This window comes from Balaenoptera borealis (assembly GCF_965194805.1).
Source record: "Balaenoptera borealis genome assembly, chromosome: 4".
NCBI lineage: Eukaryota > Metazoa > Chordata > Mammalia > Artiodactyla > Balaenopteridae > Balaenoptera > Balaenoptera borealis.
Window position 1 is genome coordinate 14,457,056 of NC_138861.1, and position 19,579 is coordinate 14,476,634.

General features: G+C 37.6%; 1 protein-coding gene across 4 annotated transcripts in view; it reads left to right on the forward strand.

Moving 5' to 3' along the window:
- GRID2 (glutamate ionotropic receptor delta type subunit 2) overlaps window positions 1–19,579 on the forward strand; it is a 1,417,069-nt gene that overhangs the window by 1,145,949 nt on the left and 251,541 nt on the right. For all 4 annotated transcript variants that reach the window (XM_082391643.1, XM_082391645.1, XM_082391644.1 and 1 more), the window contains exon 13: window positions 12,609–12,804. In XM_082391643.1, the coding sequence (XP_082247769.1) occupies window positions 12,609–12,804 (196 nt within the window). The remainder of the gene's footprint in view (window positions 1–12,608; window positions 12,805–19,579) is intronic.

Sequence of the window (19,579 nt, forward strand, 5' to 3'; positions counted from 1 at the left end):
CTAAGATGATCTCCTTCTTCTGGACAAGCTGAATCATTCTAAACAAGTCAAATCCTCACCTTGTTCTCTCTCTCAGCCTTAGTCATCTAAGCCTAAAAACCTATTAAGTACTCAAGAATATAAATTCCTGTATCCTCTCTATTTCTTGTTATTTTCCTGCCTTACCAGAAGTCAGCTGAATAAATAACTTCTATCTACCACAAGCATGAGAATATGGTAAAACTCTTATACTTGGGAGCACTCTGCTTAGTCATTTTAGAGGAGCCAGTGCACATGGGGCAGGCTTTCGTGAAATTAATGTGGAAGAGCAAAGAAGATGTGGTACATGTATACAATGGAATATTACTCAGCCATAAAAAGGAACGAAATTGGGTCATTTGCAGAGACATGGATGGACCTAGAGACTGTCATACAGAGTGAAATAAGTCAGAAAGAGAAAAAGAAATATCATATATTAATACATATATGTGGAATCTAGAAAAATGGTACAGAAGAAGCTATTTCCAGGCCAGGGATAGAGCTGCAGACGTAGAGAACAGACATGTGGACACAGGGTGGGAAGGGGAGGGTGGGGACGAACTGGGAGATTAAAATTGACATAAATACACTACGATGTGTAAAATAAATAGCTAGTGGGAACCTGCTGTATAGCACAGGGAGCTCAGCTCAGTGCTCTGTGATGACCTAGATGGGTGGGATGGGGGGGGAGGGAGGGAGGTCCAAGAAGAAGGGGTATATGTATACATATAGCTGATACACTTTGTTGTACAGCAGAAACTAACACAATGTTGTAAAGCAATTATACTGCAATTAAAAATTAAAATTTAAAAACATTTTTTTAATTAAAATACAATTTTAAAATGTAGAAGGGTAAGTGATGGACCTGAGTGACAGTGGAATATGCAGGCAGGGTTGTTCAGCAGAAAACTGCTGAAGAGGACTGGAGACCTAGCTTTGAGTGTTCAAGTCTCTTTCCTGCTTCTGAATAATAAGGTAAGTTTTTAAACCACTTTGTACCTTAGTTTTCCATCTTTGAAAATGTGATCCATTCCTTCTCCACAAGTATTTGTCCCACAGTTTGAATTAAGTTACTTTCAGTGTCTCTTCAACTATAAATTTCTATATCAACTACACAAATGAGGTATCTTATTAAACAAGGTCTAAGATAACGATAAAAATATATTCGCATAGATTACTCAGTAAAAGAAACCCTAGACTGAAAGGCAGAACTGAAAGGAAACTCTTTTTCACCATTTCTCTCATTCTGTTTTTCTTGTCCCACCTTCCTTTCCCAGTGCAGCACACCATCCTGCCAGCCATCCTGGTGTGCTGACCTCCACCCTCCGCTAAACATCTGCTTGACCCCATTAGTTCTCTGATTCTCTTAGCTCCTCCACAAGCTCCTATCATCTGAAGATAGTCAATTTATTTTTAATGGCTTTCTTCTCCACCCCTACACACACACACACACACACGCATGCACACACTCACTACACACACCCACACACCCCTACTACAGCCCCTATTTCTCCAACCCTGATCTTTTAGCATTAGGACAAGCTTGGAAATCACCAGATGTCCCAGATCATGGCAAGTCTCCAAGAGGGCAAAGAACAAGATCTGCAGCCAGCTGGCTGGGCTGCTTTTTCGGATGACGATTGTCATTTTCTGAGAGGGATGCAGAACTCTCAACATTTGCTACTGAATGGAGGGTGGGGAGCACATTTAAAAAACAGTTCGGATATTTATAATGTGAGTGACTGTGAATAAGACCTGACTCTGAGCATTAGGACACGCCTTTTATATCTGCTTTTAGTTGACATTTCTCAAAAAAGATATATACCTAACTGGGAATAGAGGATAGTTTCTCTGGATGATCAAAAAAATCTTTTTCAGAGAAATCCAGAGACCTACTGTACTGCGAAGAAGGAAAATATCTTTTGTATTTGGGAAATTGTAACTTATCAATAGACACTTGGTCCCCTGCTCTGTATTATGAAGCACGAGGATTTTTGTTTTAGTAAGAAAGGTTCATTAGAATCTTCACTGAAACAATGACCTTCCACCTTATTTTGACAGTAACATTTCACTGGGTCTTCACATAGGCTATTAAATTAGCCCTACTGTTATTTCTGACAAATTCTTCCTATCTAGTTATTTCTTTCCACTATGAATAATTTGATAATATGATTAATGTTTTGAGCTCCTTCAAAGACCTTATAGGGAAAAAAATTACAAATTACTATTGATTCCTTATCTGAATCCACACTGTATTTTATTTGGGTCATTGTTTTATGTAGTAATTTTGTGTATTATTGTATCACAGCTTGTTAGTGGCCCAGCTGTGAGGTACTGATCAATGGTTCAGTTTCAGCCTTGGAGGGTATATTGTATAAAGTTTTTTCCATAAGTCAGCACTGGCCCTGACTCTAATTAACATTTTCAGTGTTGATTTGAAGTATGGAATAGGGAGTAAGCTTATTAAATATGCAGATTACTTTATAATGAGTAGGGGTGATTATTGACTAGAACCACACTGTAAGAATTCATTAAGGACCTTGACAAATTAAACAAGGTGATTAGAAGTGAGATGAAGTTTAATAGGGACAAATACGTGATAATTCACTCAGAGATGGAAAGAACAAACTCTGTGTACGTGTGTGTGTGTGTGTGTGTGTGTGTATCTACAATAGTTTAAAATTGGGGGATGTAGGCAGTTTCAGAATGAATCATCTGTCAATTGTAAATTTGAAATGTAGCATTGGTGTTTATAAAGAAAATGACCAAAGTCACCTAGCAGTGGAAAAGTTGTTCAGGACTTTTAAACTACTGTGATCTATTTATAAGGTCCATAACTTATGCAAAAATGGCAATAGAAGAGAAAAAAGATGGCTTAGTTAATTACAAAGTAAAAAAGGGAGTAATAGATCCTGCGAGTAAAAGTAAAGGGATTTAGTGTTTAACTCAGCAAAGAGAAGGCTGAAGGAAGAAAATGAAAAAGAAATGTTTTATTACATAAAGAAATAGTGTTCTAGAGGTGGTGAGTACCTATTGTCCATGTGACTGGGAACAAAATGAGAGGATTATTTGAAATAGGGGGGTTTTAGGTTAGGCATGAGTAAGGACTGCCTGGTGTTAAGTTTTCTGAGTCATAAAAATGTCTTAGGAAGAAAAATAAAGTTAGTTTTGGAGGCTGCCTTATGTACCTTAAGGAATGTAATCAAATTATGTCATACCTCCAGGAACTCTTTCAACTCTCTGATGTTACGATTGTATTAGGATTCCTTCTTAACATCACTTAGAAATTTGTTGATCCTCAGGGAAATTCATGGGGATTACTCAAGTCCTTTCTGTATTTTCAAGGATATAGGAACATGAAAATCTACTATTCTACTATTGAAGTATATTGGATTGAGGATATTGTCCTAACAAATTTTACAATTAGCTGACAATCGATAGTAAATGTAATGAAATGCTGGCCATACAAATTTAGGATAATTCCATATTTGTTCATATTGTCCTGTGTAAATAAATATTGCATCTTCATGATATGTAAGAAAGAAACTGCACAGGAAAATTGCAGAGCAATTGAATTCACAGAATATTCAGCCTTTTGCAATGGAGTTTTGCTTAATTAGTATATATATATGTGTGTGTGTGTGTGTGTGTGTGTGTGTGTGTGTGTGTGTATGTATCATGAAAGACTACTTTATTTGACTAATAGGCCATTTAAAATAGAGAACAGGGTCATAAATGATAATTCTGTCAACAGGTGGAAAAATATAATGTCTGCCACATATCAGGATGCAGGACATGATGAAATTATTTCCTAGCTTATAATGTGGGTCAACAAGTCAGGCAAGACAATCAGATTTTCAGATGACTGTTTTCTTGCATTTATTTAGCATTGTCATTTTGGAGAGAGTTTAACCATCACCTTTATTAATTACTGCCTCACAGCAGCAAGAAGGACAGAGTGCTTCCTCCTTCCTCTGGGTTGTCTAAAATGACCTATCATATCCACAAGTCTGAATCGACTTCTAAAAAGTGTATGGGAACTGCAAGTCTCTCCAAGTGCAGGGGGATGTTCCCCCACCTAGTCCCTGACACCCATCTATCTCAAATGTATCTATTTTACATGAATTTCCAGTATTACCTGTGACCATCCTGTCTATACCACGTGGCAGATAGGGGCGCTCTTGACTACTCTTTGGGGGGAAATATTCCTAAATCTCTCAGGAAAGACTTGAAAGTCATCTCCTGGGACGTAATCCTCCATGCCTAGTAATCTACCATGTAGGGACAGTGTTTGGAAGGGAGCAATGCCCTCTTATGAGTACCTCTACACACTTTTCCTAGACCAAGCACATTTGGGATTCTGATGGATATTTAAATAGTTTTTTTAAAGAAGTTCAGAGCACAGAGACCTGAAGCCATCTTTTATCTAATTTACTCTGGTGAACCACATAAGGTTGGGTGTGAGGGTATGTGAAGGATGTAGGACAGAAGCGGGGGGAGGGACAGAACAGAGGGGCTAGAGAAGGAGGCACCACTCAGGCCTTATTCGAGCATCCCACATGGAGCCCTTCTCATCCGCTGACCCTCCTCTGTAAATCCCCAGTCCTCTTTGGTCCTCATATGGTTCCTCTAATAAGACACCCTCTCCAACCAGGGGGCCTCCCTTGGGAAACTCTCCCTGTCTCTGCAAGTAAAGGAATTCTAGCCCTCTGCCTTGCCTGATATTCTTCAAATTCGTTGGCCTCAGACTTCCAACTTCTGCTGTCTTGAAAAGGAAAAAAAATTCTGGCACCATGAGAGAAAGAAAAACACAAATACATCCTCTCCACTAGAGATAGCTGTGTCTGGGTTCCTCCTGAATTACCTTGCCCCATAAATTATACTTTTTTAGGCTATACAATCTCATCTTCTATGAGAGAATTGTAGTTCCTCCACTAGTGTGACTTTGACCTTAATCTTTTTAAAATAAGAAACCTAGCATTATTGGGCTAAAGAATATCCAACTCTTTCCTGAGCCTGCTTTCATTAAATAGCGTTAGCCCTCATGCACTTAAAATAGTTCTCACTGAGCTCTTCAGTGTGGACTGAACCATCTGCAAACCAGATTTTCTTCTGACATCAGGGAGTGTTAAGAGTCCTGCTTACCGTACCATCTACCCTTGATACCCTTATGTTTCATCAGACATCCTTTCCAAACTTGTGTCTGAGGAGTTGGGAAAGCTTCACTAAGCAGGAGGAGCTACTAGGATTCAGAATGTGGTTTCTCAAAGGACAAGTGGCCATTAGCTACATTGCAGTAGGGAGACAGGAAGCCTTTCCATATGCTTATCTGTTCTCCTATAAGTAGAGCATTCATATTCTTGAGACGTCTTCCTCTTTATGTAAATACTCAACCCTTGAAAGAAAAAAATCCTAAAGTTCAGCTTTCTATAATAACACTCAGTATTACCAAAGGTGACTATTCTCTCTTTGTTCTGGTGCTTATCTCTTCTTTAGCTACTAAAACCGTGAATTCTTTTACATTTTTTTTAATCATTTCAGTTAGCAGAGTTACTTGAGCAATTTTCTTCACCACTTCAGTTTGCTTCTGATATTTTAATCAGAAATCACTCATCAAACCAACCACTAAATTGTCATCTCTGTTTCCACACTGCTGAATAAGTATCCCTCTCAGGAATAGACATTCCACCTTGTACTGGATCCTATGTTTACCAGAATATTGGACTATACCTCAGCTTTTCCAGATATTTTGTTTCAGTCCTATTTGTTTAATTTTTCTTTGTATTTGCCTTGCCTCTGAATTTATTTATGGCAAACTGTCTTGTTTGCAAACAATTCACTGGTGGTCCAATAAAGCTTTTGCAGCGGATTTTGATACAGGGAAAATTTCCAAAGCTCTCTTTCAAACAGTTGTATTTTCTAAAAAAAAAAAAAAAAAATTTTTTTTTTCCTACAAACTACTGCTGGCCATGATTAATCACCCACAGAATGGCTGGTAATATATAGTAAAAATCCCATTTTTATGCAATGCTAGTTTACTTGGAATGCTGGTTTTCCAAGATGAAAGCATCTTTCTAATAAAGAAGTACAGCCAAAACAAATGAACCTCATTGATTGCTATTTTTCAGACCCTGGGCTAGGTTCTGAGTTTCAAGATAAATTAAATAAATAAATAAATAACATTTTTTTAAAAAAATAGTGAGCATCAGTAACATGCGTTCTAATGAGGTAAACAAAGAAGTAAAATTTCGAACCACAATGCTAAGATGTGAACATATTTTAAGTATTAGAAGAGCACAGGAGAAGCAGCTGAGTTTGATCTGGAAGGGAAAAAATTCACCAGGGAAGATCAGGAACGATCTTAAGCTGAGAAAACACCTGCCAAGCAAGGAATGATGAAATGGTCTGTTTGCCGTATAATATGAATATGAATGAAACAAAAGGTTGTTTTTGAAAATGAAAAAAAAAAGTTTTTAGGCCAAATTTTTGAAGGATCTTGAATGCTACAGAGTTTGAACCATTTTCTAAGGGCGGTGAGGTATACAGGAAGTATTTAAATAAGTGAGGGATGGGATCGGATTTGAATATCAGAAAGAACACGTTAGCTGTGGTATGGAGGATGGATTAGAGGTAGGTGGGAGTAGAGATAGGGGAAAAGCTTAGAAATAATTTCCTAGGTAGAAATGATGAGGGTATTGGCAATGGAAAGGCAAAGGTAGTGACAGATTCCCAAGATTTAGGGGGTAAAAATGTACAAAACTTGATGAGAGGTTAGATGGGATGTGGGAGTTAAAGGCCACAGGTGAGGAAGAGCTTTAGCTGAGATGAATCTATTGGTGGGAAAAATCAAAAGATGGCAATTCTAGAAATCATAATAGAGGACAAAGTAACAGCAATAATAGTAATAAATTAATAACTGCAACTATCAGTAATTGAGCACTTAAAGAGTAAGTTCTAGGCTAGGTGTCTTGTATCAAAATCTAATTCAAACTTCCAGATACCTTATTATAAAATGATTGTTTCCCCTATTTAACAGGGAAAGGAATTGCAATTTGGAGAATTTTAATTTTTCCAAGGATTGAAACTCAAATCTTTACATCTTCAAAACCCATGTTTCTAGAAACAAAGAGGTTGCCCAGTGCACAGCTGTCGTCAGCACCGCTCAGTGGCAGGCCTGCCTTACCTGACCACCTCAATACATTCTCCGGTCCTTTTTTCTGCTTCTTAGGTCTCTATAACACTAATGTTCACTCTGCTGGCCCTCTATTATGGCATGTCGTTGTTCTTTAAGTGTTAACTTTTGGAGTACCTTTTGTGCTTGGAAAACCTGCCTCTGTGCCCTGCCCACGACAGCTCTCAGCCACTGCCACCAATGAACTGCAGTGGGCACCAGGCAGGCTCTTTATGTGGTTGCTAATGGGCTCTTGGAGTTACAACAGAATGTGTCCTTTAGCAAATGCTGAAATTAGCATCCAGAGGAGGAAACTGGGGAGACAGTGTGGGAGAAAAATCCTGAACTGAGTTGGAGGACACTTTTAATGTGCCCCTGCTTGTTTGTTTCTCTTTCATGGTCAGCCCCTTTGCCTGAAGCATCTAGCACCTATCCTGTCAACCACGTTCCATTTTTCTCCCCCTGAAGAAAAATCCTTCTGATGTGATAACTTGAGTCGACGTGTTTCAATCCATTAAAAATGGGATTAGACGTAAAATTCCCCAAAGCTAAAGCTGGCAGCTCACTCTTGTCATTTGTTGGTGAGCATTCCATACAACCAGACTCAAATATGAAAGAAAGAAAGAGAGAGAAAAAAAAGGGAGAGAGAAAGAGAGGAAGGAAGGAAGGAAGGAAGGAAGGAAGGAAGAAAGGAAGGAAGGCAGAGAGAGAGAGAAACAGAGAAAGGGAGAGTAGATGGAAAAGAAAGGCCTATGAGAGTTATTTTACAGTTTATGTAGGTAAGAGCTATTCTCTTATTAAAGGAAAATAGGTAAAAATATGAGTGAAAGTTCACTGCAAAGGGTATAGGCATTAGATTTTTAACTAGTTGACAGCTTTAGAAATGTAAGTAGCAACACATTCATTATAAGATAATTTCATTAGCAAAGTCATATAAATGTCCCAAAAAATTTGCTATGAAGAAAGTTACCATTTAGTATCATAGAATCATACATTCTTTTACTTGGAAAGGAGATGAGACATTAATTCAACTCCGATTCATGAATCTCCTCGTTAACAGTATAAGGAGTCATCCTGCCACACACACACACACACACACACACACACACACACACACACACAATCCATTAAAAATCATTAAAAGGACATTATAAGGTGATGAATTATTATAATAATAATCTGTGTATAAAAACGATAGCTGGATTGAATACTGATATGACAGGATCACTAATCACTCTTTGAGGAGGACCCTGGTACCCTCTCCATTTATAGATGAGGAAAGTAAGGTTAAGAGCTACCTAACATTACACAGCTCACAAGTAACAGACCTGCTTGACTTTAAAAGCTAACCTACCCAATATCAAAGCTATTGCTATCAGATATAGCTAATATCAGACTATCACATGTATCAAAATTAATTTTCAATGCTTGAAGGGCTTTAAGTGTTTATTCTTCTCATGGAAAGAGTTTGTAATCAGCCTAGATCCACCCAAATTCCTAAAATTTACTTCCACAGAAGTGTCCTAAATTACAGTTTCTCAATATATGTAATGTTCAAGCAAATAATTAAATACCACTTACCTATCAGACAGTATTGTTTAGTATCCATGGGTTAATAGTCGTATAGGACACCAGTACAAGAAATAAAAGAATCTCAGTAAGATGTTGAGAAAATAAGACTGATTAGAGTGGAAAAGCATTTGCTTTCTTTTAGCATTCACCATGTGTAGCTGTGGACACTCATTTTTACTGTGTGCATGAGTCCGGGGGTGGGGTTGGAAGAGGAGGGCTCGGATGTAATAGATTCACAGAATGAGCATTTGCTGAATTTTATGAGAGTGTATGTAGGTTTTGTGTGGTTAGGTAGAAAGATAGACTATATTAATATGAGTATATTCACAGCTAACTCTTTTTCTAGAATGCTCTAGATTTTCCCATTTCTTCTGTGGCCTGGGTAAACATTGCCACTTGTTAAAAAAGAAATGTCAATATTTGCCAAGGTAAATTAATGTATGTATTAGGGGCTTGTTGATTATTTTATAATTGTTTTGCATTTAAACCAATGATTGGCATGTCTAAGTAATAGCCACTCAGATGTTGACCTTAAGATATAATGTTCTTGAGGATTACCACTTGTGAAATAACCTACTTGATTTCTTTTAGGGCCTCATAATATAGGCCATAGCATTTCTTCAGATCTAAAATATTATGAGCGTGAAAATAACAAAATTACTACTTATAATAGGTACTCCCTTTCTCTGTTGGGCTCCTAAAACAGCTTTCTTTTGTCCATAATAAGCTATTTGTGCTCACTTCATTTTGCTTTATTTTATTTTTGTCACCTTTGGTGGGCTATCTTGGTGTACTATAAAGGAACGACACTGAATCAGACAAGCTATAATTTTTATTTCAAGCAGATCTCATGGCAAATTTATAAGCTGAACTTGATATCAGAAATGAAGCTAGAGGGAACATACCTTTGCTCTAAGTTACAAAATGCTCTGCTATTCTGAATTTGAATTACGTTGAAAATAAACTTTTTCTGACATCAAGAACTTCACACAGGCAACATTTTAAGACACTGCTTTAAAATTTTTGTGTGTACAAAACAGTTTTGCCAGCTAAAAACCTGTTTGTGTTATAATTCTACATTCAAGTTCAAAGCTAATATTTAAGGTGATACTATGGCATGGAAACTTGGTTATATTAAAGATCCCAACACATGATTTCAATTTTCTTTTCACGGAAAGCTAAGAAGGAGTATTAATTTATTTAGCAGTATTTTACTAGTATGACTATTTGAGCAAACCGGTTATATACTTAGATATAGGCATAAGCATTTTTCACCCCTACATTATGATCTCACCAAGTGGAAACCTTCTGAAAGTTATAATCAAGATTGATTGCCAGAACTACTAGGCAGCAAGGAGCCAATCCTATCCTGGGAGGGTTTCTGATGAATCGTAACATGACCTTCTCTAGCCATACACCTTTAGGTTCTAGAAAGTGCAAGCTCTGTACATCTACCTAACCTTGCCCTTGTATTTACAGATATTGAGTGAATGAGGCATGCTATCATAACCTGTATTGATAAGTTTCATTTCTTCCCCCTGTGTAACCAGTTTAGATCATTGCTAAACAGTGGGAAATATGTTAAAATGTTAATGTTTTGAATATAGTTTTACTCCTACTACTGGAAACATTAGTAAATAAGAAGTAAATTGTTCGTTTGAAACAAAATTCTTATTGCTATACTATTACCAAGATAATTATGGTATGTTCCTACCAAATGCCCTGTCACTCTGGTATTAGGTTGCACCCTAGCTACCTGTAGCTCACTTTTATTCCTGCTTCTGCCCTCATTATTTTTTAACTTATTTATTTATTTTTGTTTATTTATTTATTTTTGGCTACGTTGGGTCTTTGTTGCTGCACGTGGGCTTTCTCTAGTTGCGGTGAGCGGGGGCTACTCTTCATTGCGGTGCGCAGTCTTCTCGTTGCGGAGCACGGGCTCTAGGCGCCCCGGCTTCAGCAGTTGTGGCTCGCGGGCTCTAGAGCAAAGGCTCAGTAGGTGTGGTGCAGGGGCTTAGTTGCTCCTCGGCATGTGGGATCTTCTAGGACCAAGGATCGAACCCATGTCCCCTGCATTGGCAGGTGGATTCTTAACCACTGCCCGACCAGGGAAGCCCCCCTCACTATTTATTTACGCTTTTGCTTTAGCTTTTACAAATGGTAGAATTAGCTCAATAGTTGTAGGATATTCCAGAAAATTCTTCCCTTCGAATAGCAATTTTTAAATGCATCATTTTATGCAGCAGAAGTGTAGAGCAAAAAGGAATTACCATGATCTCACTCTTTTCCATAGAGTACGTGATACACACCGACAACATAAAACTCAATAAAATGCAGATTAAATTTTGCTGAAAGTTATCTTTAGAAATTGTCTCAAATATTCCTCTAACAAACACGACCCATAATGTATTTTTTGCCACACAGTTTTGCACATGATGGAAACGGTGACCTGCAAGAGTATTCCCAATACTCTTGCCCAATGTTAGTGTTAGTTGCAAAGACCCCCAGGAAATCATTAGCAAACGCCATCTAGAGACAGACCAAAAGGTCAGAGGTAAACGTAACATGACATTCATGGCTCGTGATTGTGGAGGGCTGTGGGTATTTGTTCTTGTTCAATATATACTATAGTGCTTCAAGGCATCTGCTCCCATTCTCAGAGGTTAGTGAGTTTGAAGCGTGCCAGCATCTAATTTTGAACAGTATTCCAAAGACACATATTTGTTCTTAAATGTCAGTCATTAGGGTTGGACACCTACACAAATTCAATGAGTTCCAGTGAAGTGGTAATTGGTTCTCCAAGTTAGAAAATATAGAGTGGCTCAGAAACTCAAATATAAGGAAATCGACCATCAATTTAGAGACGAATAACCTGGGACAAGTAGATACAATCTGTAACTCAAAGATTGATTTGGAAATCCTGGAACATTATTCTGTAAAAGAGAAAGCTGAAAACATATTCAGCTATCCAAAAGCATGAAATTTATTCTATTTGAATACAAATAGAAATCTCTCTCTCTCTCTCTCTCTCTGTCTCTCTCTCTCTCTCTCACACACACACACACACACACACACACACACACACTCACACACAGCCACTTAAAGCAAATCTAGCAAAATAAATACAGAGAAGAGTCAACATCTTGCAGTAGAAATAATATGGTTTTGGGAGCTGGTCAGATCTACATTTGAATTCTATCTATCCCTCACTGTGCCACACTGAGCTGGTCCTTTATTCCCTCTACTTAAGTTTTCTTACCTGTAAAACGGGTGAAATAGTTCTGAGCATGAGGCATTGCTGTAAGGATACTGTGTGCCAACTGCCTAGCATGTATGTAGTAGACACTCAGTAAGTAATGACTACTACAAATACTAATTTTTAAGTATACATCTACTTAAACATGTTGTTTATACAAAACGTAATTATTTTATAAAAATATTTAAGCCTTGCCACCTAAAAGAACATAGGCTTAAGGCTTGTAACGTATTGACATTTTTAAAAAACTAAATGATTATATGACTGTCTAGCAATGTAATTTAATTTGTCTTTGATGGAATTGCTAGATTTTTTTTCACAGTGAAAACAAAAATAGCATTGCCCTATCACTAGAAATTTCCACCTTTCCTTCAGTAATGATTTTTGTCTTCTCATGATCTATGTAAGTGCCATACACTCTTAAAGCAATTCTCCTTATATATTACATCTTAATGTTAAGAAACAACAAAATAAGAAAAGCAATTTGGCATTTGTATTTACATATATTACTTTTTGCTTCTTTTAACTTTATTTCCACTTGAAAATATTCAGTACTCTTTCTTGTGTCTCTCTGCTCTCCCAATAATCAAGGTCTCTCCAGGACCTTTCCAAGCAAACAGATATCCCTTATGGCACAGTCCTGGACTCGGCGGTGTATGAACATGTTCGCATGAAGGGAATGAATCCTTTTGAGAGGGACAGCATGTATTCCCAAATGTGGCGGATGATCAACCGAAGCAATGGATCAGAGAATAACGTTCTGGAGTCCCAAGCAGGCATTCAAAAGGTACTGGCCATAATTCTTTATTCATAGTCTACCGTTCTGTCCCCCATATTGGAACTGCTAAACTGAGTTTGGTTTACTTCCTTTTTTAAATTTTAACTTTGACATAGAGTTCTCAGTTAAATTATACCTTTTATTGATTTAAGAAGATTTTGAGGTAACTCGCTGTACCAGTAGAGGGAATTGACAGATTTCTGTGGTGTGTCTAAAGGATCCTTTTCCAATGGGATTCCAAAGCTAGAAAACATGAGCTGGTATTTTGTTCAGAACAGGGTCAGGGACATATACACATGAAGACTTGAAAAGATTTTGACAAATCCCATTCCAAATATCATTCAGGTTATCCAGTTTTTTCAAATGATTCAGGGTATTTTCTACACTACGTTTGTTTTTCGATGAAAAGTTTATGTTATGATTATGTGAAGCTCTCTGTGAGTAAAAGTTAATCTTCTCCACAGATAAGGTTTCTACAAAAGTCTGTTTCTGTTTCCAAAAGTGAAAATCTTTATTTGTATCTTATTTTTATAAAACCATCATTTAGAAGTTATTTTTTTAAAAAAACAAAAAAACTTAGAAAGCAGTCCTTTGTGTAAAAAACATGAAGCTAGTTTTTATTCTGGGCCGTGGTTTATAAACATCTACACAGAAGTAATTCTTTCTTCCTCAGGCCTCATCAGCCTCCATGAGAGAACTGAATGATTTTTGCTTAAAATTTTCCCAGTGGCTATTACGGTGAAAAATCATAAGGGTTGACATTCAATAAGTAATTATGGGATGACTGAATGAATGAATGAATGAATGTCTAATAACAGCATCAATGATGGTATATACTTTTTTTCTGTAACCTTTCACAGCAGAATAATTTGGACTCCAAGTCTGAGTTCCCTGTTCAAAAGGCAAACTCAATAATACCATGTTGGAGAATGTTTTGATGACTATAGAAGTTATTCTGCCACAGGATCTAGCACTATTCTGTGCCTTTTCATATGTTTTCCTTTATCTGCTATTGCTATTGCGATGGTTCCTAGCATCACCCTGGTAATTTTTTCCGTCACTACACTGATATCATTATTTAAAAACTGATAATGGTGACATAAACCTCTTTGCAAGTACTAATGATGCTTTTAAATAAGAGAATGTCCTTGAAATGTTAGCAATAGCCTCTAACTCCTTCATCCTCATTATATTAATTCCAGTTTCCCAGGGGCCAGGTATTGATCCTCTTGTCTTTGTCCAGAGGCCCATTGGCTTTTAGAAATTAAACACAGTACCCTCCAATTACTGGGGGCACAGAGTGGGGGGCAGGTGAGATTGGGCAGATGAATGGACCTATACTATATGTTGTCTGGGGGAGAAGGGAGGATAGATTTTAGGATTTACTAGGTACTCATTGTATGTGAATGAATTTAAGCCTCAGAATAATGGTTTTGGGAAGAGTTATTTTCCTTCATATTGTCTACTGTTAAAAACAATTTTGCTTTCTTGCGTATAAGTATAAATTGAAGTTCACAATTTGTATTTCTATCCATTTTAGATCCAAAGCTCCTCACACTTTACAACTTTTTTCTATACCATAACATTCCAGAGAAAATTCATTTTCTTTTCTCCAGACATACAGATTCAGAATAAAAATAACTTTTAAACATACATATTCACCAATTCATTATTTATTCATTCATTCATCCAATATTTGCTAAGTAACAGTTATGTACCAGGCACTGAGGTAGGAACTGAAGGTAAACTCAACCACAGAGGAATGACCACTGGATTCATGAAATACAGGGTCTGGTGGGAGAGAGAGAAAAGGAAACTAAAATACATGATCAAACAAAATGACTTAAATTGTGACAAATGCTATCAAAAAGACAAATAGGGTGCTATTGTAGAAATTAAGAAGGAAATCTATTCGAGAAACAGTGATCAGGTAAGTTCCCAGAGGACATAAGATATTATCTATGATCTGCCTGATGAAGAGCTGATCGTGTAGAAGAGAGGGTGACAAAGCATCCAGGCAATGCTTAGTATAAGCTAAGGTCTGAAGGTCCATTCAAGAAACCAATTTAAAATCAACGTGAACTGGAGACTATTGAATGAGAAAATGTGGAATGAGGTTAGTATGCAGGGGGTAGATCAAGTAGGACCTTGCCCATTATTAAGAACTCGGATTTTATTTGAATGGCAAAAAATGTTACTGAAATAGGGAAATGTCATGATTCATTTTTATCTGTCAAGATCACCGTAACTGATATATGGGAATTGGGTAAGAGTAAGCAAAGAATAGAAATAGTGAGACCATAAGAAACTTGTAACTTTCTGAAGTAGCCAGTCAAGTAAATAAGACCTCGTTTTATTTTTTATTCCCAAGTTCTTACACACACACACACACACACACACACACACACACCATTACCCTTCGTTCTTTGTATTAATACAAACTGGTTATACTTCCTACATCCTGGTATTTTCAATATAATATAGAAATCATAGAGACATAGGACATCAGTTGCTACATAGAAGCTTTAAGCAGTCATGTATGTAAGATATACATATATATCTTCTAAGGTCTTCAGTGTTCTTTAAGAAAACCTCTTAACTTTTAAGTACGTACATACAGTTTCCTACATTTTCTGGGTTTTTTTTTTTAATTTAAGTTATTTGACCATATGGAATTTAATTTGACACATGTGTAAATGTAAAAATAAACTGTAAATATTCACACTGAGAAAATTCCTGAGACTCTATGAAATAAAAGTGTTCTAGACTCAGCTATTGACAATCTTGCAGCATATGCTGAGAAATTTAGTTACTCTTCAGGCTTTCATGTTTCTTTTTATTTAAATATGTCGCCATTCCATCGCCTTTCAGCTTGGGCTAGTGTTTCTTATGCTGTTGTTAAATGTCATACATTAAAAAAAAAAAAAAGCTATTATGAAGAGTAGAAAGAACTCTGGTTTTAGAAAAAACTATCTGGTTTTCTTTCTTGGTTCTTCCAGTTCTCAGCTGTATAACGTTGGGCAAATCACTTGGTTTCTCTAAGACTCACTCTACTCAGCTGTAGAATTATCACAGTGTGAGAATTAAAAGCCTGGGCTTTGTAGACATACAACCTAGGTATATATCCAGTTCATTTTTTTAAGTAAAATGTGTAAATGTGACTAGTTACTTAAAATCTCTGAGGCTCAGAATTTTTATCATCATATTGAGAATTTCTACCTCTTACAGTTTTTGTCATTATTAAATATATATATGTAAAAGCATCAATAAATAGTTCGATTAGAATAATAAACTCTTAAGATGATCCTGAAGTTTACATGAAAGAATGTATGTGTGAGTGATTTGATATTACAAAGCATTATTATTTGGTATTTCCTAAGGTTAACCTAAAATTATGACATAATAAAAAAGATAATGCAATAAAAGAAGTAGAGAGCAATTTCTATTCCCTGATAGTCTGCTGATAAAGAGGGCTTATGATTTTAAAACTGCAAATCAAGTCCCCAAGTGTTTATTACACCCCATATACTCAGTTTTCGGATTTACTAGAGGAGTAGTGAAGAATGTTTGTATTAATTTATAATGGAAAATATCAAAGTGAAATGTGCTGATTGTATGTATTTCTTTCAACCAATATCAGAGAGAGCTGAACACTGATTAGACAGAGACTAGGTAGTTATAATAAAATGTATTTTGGTTCAGTTTTCAAGGTCTTAGCCAGCTTTTATTAAAACACAAAACCAACCAACCAACAAACAATAGCCTCTCACCTGCTAAAGCTCACTGGAGTTCATGAGATTGAGAACTACAAGACATGAAATGTGGCTGGTGGACTCTTCCTCAAGTAACCGGTCTTGCACACACATCTCACACCGCAGCTTCCTGTTCTCTGTCACTGATTTCTAATTTGTGCAGGCAGATAAGACCTCAGAGGTCTTCTAGGTCAATATTCCGCAAAAGACCAAACTTCTACCTTTGACAGGAATTCATACATATAGTAACTCCCTTCCAGCAAAGACTGCATCACTGTGAAAACAATCCTCCCAATCTAGGTGTAACTTTGAATAGATCCCATTAATGCCTCAGGTTGTGCTTGTTTCTAATTGTGCTACCAGTCTCAGTAAGTTTCTCTTACTTGAAGGTAGACCCTGGTCGCTTCTAACATCTTTGCTCTGCTCATACCAAAGAAACCTGTATAAATGAGGATTAGGTAAATGAGTTCTGATCTGCTCTCCTTGGGAGACATTTCGCCTGTACCACACTAGCCTAATTAAACTAGAAGAAATGTTCCTGCCTTCCTCTTCCTAGGACGTTTTGCATAAGTAGGAAAAAATGTGATTTGAAAAATATAACTGAGTTCTTTAATGAATTCATTCAACAATTATTTATTGATCAAAACACCCAGTGTTTTGATCACTGAAGTGAACATAAATGAAAAACAAAAATGCCTCATGGAGTTTACATTCTAGTGGAGGGGGCAGACAATAAACAAGATAAATATGCTGTATTTCAGCAGTGAGAAGAGTTAAGGAGAAAAACGGAGTTGGAGAGAAAAGAAGAGGGACATGGAAATGGAGATGGTCTGCCTTGTTAGATCAGGTGGCCAGGGAAAGCTTCACTAAGAAGCTTTGGAGAGAGAGAGGTGTATATCTGGGTGAAGTGTTTGCAGGCAGAGGGTCAGCTAGTGCAAAGACCCTGAGGTGGGAACATGCCTGGATGGTCTAAGACTATGAAGGGGGCCAGGGTAGCTCTAGAAATAAAGGGGAACATCAGGAGTGCAGCAATGTCAGAGAGGTAGAGGGCCGGAGCGCAGGGAGGAAACATATCACATACGGTCTTGTTACTCGCAGCTAGTCCTGTGAACCAGCAGCTTCAGCATCGCCTGAGAGCTTGTTCGAAATGCAGACTCTTAGGCCCCACCTGCGCCCTTCTGGATGGGAATCTCCTTCTAACGAGATTCCCAGGTGATTGACATGCATGCTAAAGTCCGAGAAGTGCTCATACAGGGCCATAGAGGGCATTCTAAGCGGGCTTTTACTCTGTGTGAGATATGAAACTCAGGAGTGTTTTGAACAGAGAGTACGTAACATGATCTAACTCATACTTTGGCAAATCATATGGCTGCTGTATTGAGAAAGACTGGAGGTGACAGTGTGGAAGCTGGAAACCAGTTAGGAGGCCACAATGGTGACTCGGCAACACTCCGAAACTACAGCAATGGATAACCATCCCTGTTAAAACCCAAATACATCTTGGAAGACTATGATTTTAAGTAGCTATTAGCATTAGCACATTAATGGAATTCAGTCTATCAGATTATTTTAGGAGAGACTGGAACACAAGACAGGTAATTTTTAAGAATCGATAGAGAAACTTCTACATCACAGGTAAGCTTCTGACCAGGAATAAAGGATCTCTGTGTAGCACTGAAATAGAAAAGTCCCTGGTTAATAAGAGGGCAGCGTCCATTTCCTGATAGCCTGTTATGTCTCAGGGGTGAATGACAAATTATTCTAAAACCTCAGCAATAAAGACCACTAGGGAAGAGAAGAAAGTCAGTATTGGTAGGATAACTCCTGTCCTAGCCAAAGGATCCCAGTGATAACTACATGATACTTCAGACTATATATTTCAAAGGGGATATAAACTCTGATGGATGCTATGGCAACAGGAAGCGGGTAGCAGTGCTGGCAGCAGCCATATTCAATCAGAAAGATAACATCAATCTGTAAGGTTGTCTGCTTAAGTCCCAGAGCACTATGGGGGAAGGGGACTTGACAAGGTACCGGTGGGGCATCAAGGCTCCAGCCAAGCCACTGGGCTTCAGGGCCCAGCTTTAATCTTAGCTGGAAAACTGGAGTGTTGAAATGAAAGCCAAAACAAAAGACTGATCATATCACATGGGCCAATATTAAGGATTTTAGAGGACTGGAGCAGAAAGAAAAATTCCAGACACTCTTCAATGGTGAAGTAAGCCTACCCAATTTGTTCACCTCTGGCTGAAAAACTGGGTGGATTGAACCTGTTGTTTTACTTACTCATTCAACACATATTCATTGAGCACCTATTATTTACCAGGAACTGTTCTAGGCACTGGGAGGCACACCAAAATAAGCAAAGTCCCTGCCCAAATGGAGATTGTACTGTAGTGGAGAGAAAACAATAGACAAGCACATAAATGTGTGCTATGAAGAAAAACTGGAAGACTGAGCATGAAAGGGAGCAGAGGCAAGAAGAGGGGTGTTGCCGTCACAGAGTGGGTGGTCTCAGAAGCCATCTGAGAAAGTGAAAGGGGATAGTTTATGAGCCATGAAAATAGTGGGGAGAAAAGGAGGATGGGAAGTACTTTAGCAGAAGGAACATTGCAAAATTCCCAAGGCAGAAGCTAGTTTGACGTGATGGAGAGGAATGTCAAAAAGACCCATGTGGCTGGAGCAGGGTGCAAGGGGGTGGGAGGAAACGGGGGTGGGAGGTCAGAGAAGTAAGAGATAAGATCGGAGTGGGAGTTAGGCAGGATGGAGTCTGTTAAAAATGTGGATGCTTGGATCCCACTAAAATTCCAATCATATCTTTTTTTTTAATTTTTATTTTATATTGGAGTGTAGTTGATTAACAATGTTGTGTTAGTTTCAGGTGTGCAGCAAAGTGACTCAGTTATACATATACATGTATCTATTCTTTTTCAAATTCTTTTCCCAATTAGGTTGTTAAAGAATATTTGAGCAGAGTTCCCTGTGCTTGCTATACAGAAGGTCCTTGTTGGTTTTCTGTTTTAAATACAGCA